This window comes from Coloeus monedula, assembly GCF_965178545.1.
Source record: "Coloeus monedula genome assembly, chromosome: 10".
Lineage (NCBI taxonomy): Eukaryota > Metazoa > Chordata > Aves > Passeriformes > Corvidae > Coloeus > Coloeus monedula.
In genome coordinates, this window is record NC_138790.1 from 4,670,344 (window position 1) to 4,676,030 (window position 5,687).

Consider the following 5,687-nt stretch of genomic DNA (forward strand, 5'->3'; position numbering starts at 1 on the left):
CTTTTCCCTTGTGCTTGACAGCAACTGCGGGACAGGGCACCTCTGCACTGTGGTTTCACACGGCAGATCCTGGCTTTCTCATGCGACCCCCTGCATAAATGACAGACCCTGAATACCTCAGACTCCACTACTGTTAAGTGTCCCTCTGTGAGACAGGAACAGATGTTATTTGTTTCACATTTAATTTTACCCTTCCCCTGAGCACTCACCTTCTCCGTGCAGGTGTGTCACTGGTGGTTCCTGGCTGTCACTGCTGTATCCCTGGCCACTGCCTCTAGGAGAGGGGACAGAGCACTCCCTCCAGCCAGGCCATGGCAGGGGGTCTCTGCATAGTTCCAGGGCCCTGGGCTGCACTGCTTGGCCTCCTCAGGCTCCAGTGAGTCAGACAGAGAGACAGCCGTGCTGTGTGAGGCTTGTGAGAAGGTACCAGCTATGTCTGGGCAGATGGAGTTAAAGAGAGGTAAAAATGTTGGTCTACTAAGAGATGTCTCAGGGCCAGAATCACTTGAACTGAGACCAAAGTCCTTTAAATAGGAGAGTGCTTGATTATTCAGCTGGGAGTATTCAAAATTTATCTTGCTTTGAGTAACCTCATCGGTCATTTTTGCTCTACTTTTCAGATCTTCAGAGCAAATTTGCTCACTTGTCTCATAGTTATATTGGTTTGTGCTAGGAATACTGGGATATTCTGGATTTTGAGCAACACAGTTGCATTCATTTTGCAAAAATAACTTGTTTTTGTACTGAGACATCTTATGAATGATACTGTTCATTTCATTCCCGATGTATTTGCCTTCCATGTGCTTGTTTTCATAGCTAATTTTTAATGATGCCACCTGTGTTACACAGTGCTCTAAGAGCTGCACTATGTTAGTGCTGCTCTCTGTTGGTGTGGGGCTCATGTAGCTCTGGAAGTGATTGAGGGTTAGAGGCTGTGGTGGTTTGTCACAGGAGATAGAGAGAGAGCGATACACTGGTTTATTTCTGTCTTCCCTCTCAAGGGGATCTCGGAGTGAGGTCGCAGCAGTCTTGTAGGAGTAACATGATTCTACTTCGTGATTATCATCTAATGAAGGATTTTCAGACCTCTGGGAGCCACTCTCTCTGTTCAGCTTTTCTGGCAGTGGGTTTTTATCTCCAGATGTCTCACATCCCAATGAAATTGCTAGCTTCTCACTCTCAGTCGAAGATGTCTGCAGAGTGTCTCTGTTAGCCTGTGATTGTGATGCATAACTTGATGATCTGGTGGTTTCCACAGTCCCAGGTGCTGTAGATAAGTCCTTGTGGTGACTCCCTTCTCTTCCTTGGAAACCCAGATTAGATGTGTTCAGGCAGGAGTCCAGGCTGTGGTCTCTTCCGTCAATGTTTACTGAAGAGGCCTGGGTTGTGTGTTTTCTTTCCTCCAAAGGCACACATACATTAAATATATTAGACTCACCCTTGCCTGGTGTCTCCTGCTGAGCTTCTGCGCTCCCTTTCTGCTCTGGACTGTGACTGCGCAGGATCAATGAATCATTAGACTTTTCTGGCTGTGATTGAGGACTCTGAAGAGAATCAGGGGAGGAAATGAGTCCTGAGTGTTTTCGTAGCCAGTTTATTATCCCCATGGTCAGTGAAAGCTCAGTATCACAGAGCTTTAGCAAACATTCTTTGCCTTTCCATGTGCTGTGGAAAAAACCCTGGCTGATGATATCTAGAGTTGGTTGGGAAGCCATGTTCTCCTCAGCTCCAACATGAAAGCTGTAAATGGACAAAGGGATTTCAATGGCTTGCTCTGAAACACTTTCAGATGCACACAAGTCATCATCAAGGATAGGGTTTACTTTGACTTCATTTGGGTCATAGAAGAGCTCATAAAGGGCATCTCCGCTGTAACTGTCTCTTGGAAATCTACCTGGGACACCAGGGGTCTGAGCTTCCTTCAGTTCATCATCTTGTCCAGGAGAGAATGAATCATAGTAGCCTTCATCACTTGTAGATGTGGATTCCTGGTTTTCACTTTTCGGTGTTTCTGTTTCTGTGGAGCTGTCTTTGGAATTGTCACCTTCTTTATCAGGTGACTCCTGGGGGTCTGTGACCGGTACAGCAGCCTGATTTCTATCCTTTTCTATGTCAGAACTAGGTGTCTTCAGTAACTTCTTTTCAAACAGAGCACTCTGATGTAGCCTTACTGATTTGTTGATGTTGTCCCAAAACTTTGCAAATTCCACTGTCTCATTCTGGCCAGGAGAGGCCAGCTGCTCCACCCCTCCTTGGAAGGAGCCCATGCCAGGGCTGTCTTTGTGCTTGCTTCGCCTCAGCAGAAGGTCTTTGCTGTTCTCCAGCTCCAGATGAGCAGAAGTCTCATCAGCAAAGATTTCCCCACAGCCAGTGAGGGAGTCAAAGCTCTTCAGAGAGGCAACATCTTCACACAGGGCATTGCAGTAGTCATAGGAGGAGTCAGACTGCAGTTCACTGTCTGAGCAGTCCTGTGACAAGCAATCAGCTGCACAAGTTTCTCCAGTTTTGAAAAGATACTTTGCAAGACGTCCAGACAACTCACTCCTGCAGCCTGGAGAGGACAGGTTCTTGTCCTTCTCCACCAGAAATGAGAGGCTGTCTGGTTTATTTTTTCTTATGTGAAATATATCTCTGAGCCCTTTCTTAGATCTCTTGAGGGAAATCCTCTTCCTGGGAATGGTTTTTGCGACAGCTGGTACAAAAGGCATCTGTGGCACAAAGTTCCTGTAATCTATCATCTGACTGCTGCATGCAGACTGGCTGGGGCTGACCACACACTCCTTCTTACTGCTGGAGCTGGACATCCCTGTAAAGCTGATGCTATTGACAAGTCGGCCCTTGCCCTTTCCAAAAAATCCTTCTTCGCAAGCCCTGCTGCTGGGGCTGCAGTGCTCTGTTTTGTCTGCCTCAGTAACACAGTCATGGGTTTTACTCTTCCTTACAAGCTTGTAGGAGGATCCAGATGATTTTTCCAGGTTGTGATCACCAGCTCCATTCCTTGCTGCTCTGGTAGAAAATCTGCAGTTCTTGTGTGTGGCCAAACATGCCAGCTGGACTTCAGCCACACTTTGGTTTCCCTCCAGAGCTGCCTTTTTGTCTTTGCCCATCTCATCTTTGTTGGTAGGAGCTGTATGCACCGGTGGCACTTTCTCATGTTGTACACTGGATTTTATGAAAGTCTTTCCTCTCTTGAGCTCCATACTGCTTCCTCACATCTGTTTCTGTAAAGAAAACAGCAGAACACAACCATTGTGAGGTTGGTGGGTAGCACTTGTAAATTTTGAAAGCAACTGGAGAACAAAGGAAGGAATATTAAGCACCAAAAAATTGAGCTTGTCTGTCACCAGACATTTCCATCATTGAGTCATGGTACTGCATGAGGAACAGATTGAGTGAAACTAAGGATGTGTTGGCTGGAAGATTCAACAAGGAGAAAACAGTGCACATTATGGGTTGGTAGCTGAGGCTCAGAGAACATTTTGTCTGTTACAAATACGCAGATTTGCACTGAGGATTATGACTTCAGGATGGCTTTTAACAAGGTAAAGGTTCTGTTCTGAAGGTAGAAGAGGCATCAACAAAAAGCAATGCCTGAAAAAACTTCAACATGCAAATGTGTGCATCAGGGAGGCAGCAGTTCATACATCTATACCTTAGAGGAGAACAAAGATCCCAAGTTGGGAAATCTCCTGAGAACACAGATCAAACTTTTGACACATGACGCTCACTTTATATTAAAATAATTCTTATCTGTGAATAGAAAATCCATAAACCTTGGTACCACCCTGGAAGCATGCAGAAACTGAATTACTGATTTTGCTTCCCCCTGAGCATAATGTATCATTTTCTACACAGCTACTTTTATTGTCAAAAATCAAAAACGCCATATTGAAAATCATTGTTAGTCATGACAAAAGTGTCATCTCCAATTTACAAAGACCCGTGTAGCACACAGAGGAATCACCACAGTGAATCTGCACTGTGCATTGATTAGCTGTTTCTAAAAATACTCTAGTACCTGTATCAATGCCCATTTCAGGCTCTGCCTATATAGTTTAGTATTGAACCTGTTTTATGTTTTCATTAATCTAATTAGTCATTAATTATTTTAGCCATGTCACTTTCAGTTTTCCGGCAGTTCTTTTGTAGAAACATTTGACCCTTTCCTGTCATACATCAACCTGAATATTGAGTAAGTCAATGGAGTTACATAAAGGTAGGTCAGGGACGAAGCAAGCACTACCTAAAAGCTGTCAGAGCAACCAGATTTTTACTTGGTGGGAAGCAGCACAATAACTCAGAGTCCTGTTCTTGAAAGAGCATGCTTGAATCTCTCCTTAATGAAACCTCATTTAATGATTTATCTTGTTTTGAATTGGTTAGACATAAATAAACAATTGGAGACACTGAACAGGAGATTTTAAATTCAGCACCAAGCCAAGCCTTTGTACTCCTAATAGAGAACTTAAAGCAGTCTTCAGTCTATTTTGAACTCTAACAGCTGTCTGTAGCCTCCAGAAGCTTTCTAGTTGCCAGGCCTTGCTGGAACAGCCACACTCTGACCAGCAACTCACAAGATGCGGGACTGTGTATTTGGGAGCATTTCTCCAGCAGGCAGATCAGTGACAGCCCCTTTCTTACAGAAGCTGCAAACTAGCAGGTGATTAGCAATATTTACAACTAAATGTAGGCCAGTGACAAAAGGTAGAGAACGTAAGGGCAAAGTGTGAATATTTGACATGCGGTGGAAAACGTGGTGGGTAGTGATAGATGGGTGTCTATCAGTGTGATTGAGATGTTGGCACATTTATTTGCACTTGGCACTACATGTGAATGTTACAGAACATCCTTAATGAAAGCCAGGAAACATTTTACTACACTGACAGGTATCTGGAGTTCACTGATGCTGCGGGAAACTTGTTTTGCATATTTAGAAATAGGTCACTGGGACACGATTACACTCCTCTTCTGAAAAGCAAGGTGTGATCAACAAGCAACTCAGTGTGCAGAACTCCAGCAGGGTGGAGAAAACAATCAGAAACAGCTGATGCAAGACCAGTTATTAATATCCCAGAAATAAAGTGTCTGACATCTCAGTCCTTTGCAAGTGCAGAAGTAGGTACCATGTCCCTGTGGGAAGCTCCTGATGCTGCCGAGAAGCTCCTTAGAGGTCTGTGACATTGGCAAGTGCCAGCCTTACAACAATGTTATGTAGGACTCTTTGAAGTCCTGCAGCTGTTTCTGCCCATTCTGAGTATTAAGCAAAGGTCACTTTTGTAGGATATTGCATACTTGGGAACTTTTCTGCAGATGCATTAAAAAGGCTTTCAGGGATGGATTTATTTACTGTCAAGTATGAAATGTATTAAAGCTAACAATTTAGAATGACATAAGTTCATCTTTGGAATAAAGTAATGTTTGATCTGAATTGTATCTCCTTGATAAGAAACACAATGGATGACCAGTTTGATAACTATAGAAATTTCAAGGCTTGTTCTTCCATCTTTTTTTTTTTATAGATTAGATGAACAGTTTTAACATGAAAGCCAAAATGGCCCAAATAACATTTTTACTGAGAATATCTGTAGTATAATAATGTAAGATACACTGATGGTAGCCTGTGCTGCCTTTTCCATTTCTTTTGATGAGGAAAAAAGTGTTAGCTGTTGTTTTGGTTTTGTGGGGGT

The 5,687-nt window shown here is 43.5% G+C and overlaps 1 protein-coding gene across 1 annotated transcript; it reads right to left on the reverse strand.

The window, feature by feature from the left end:
* Nucleotides 1–227: 227 nt before the first annotated feature.
* Nucleotides 228–3,200, reverse strand: AMER3 (APC membrane recruitment protein 3; the record flags this gene model as incomplete). Its single annotated transcript, XM_082287919.1, has 1 exon — nt 228–3,200. One exon carries the CDS (start codon nt 3,198–3,200, stop codon nt 228–230), a length of 2,973 nt encoding a protein of 990 aa, XP_082144045.1.
* Between the last annotated feature and the right edge of the window lie 2,487 nt (nt 3,201–5,687).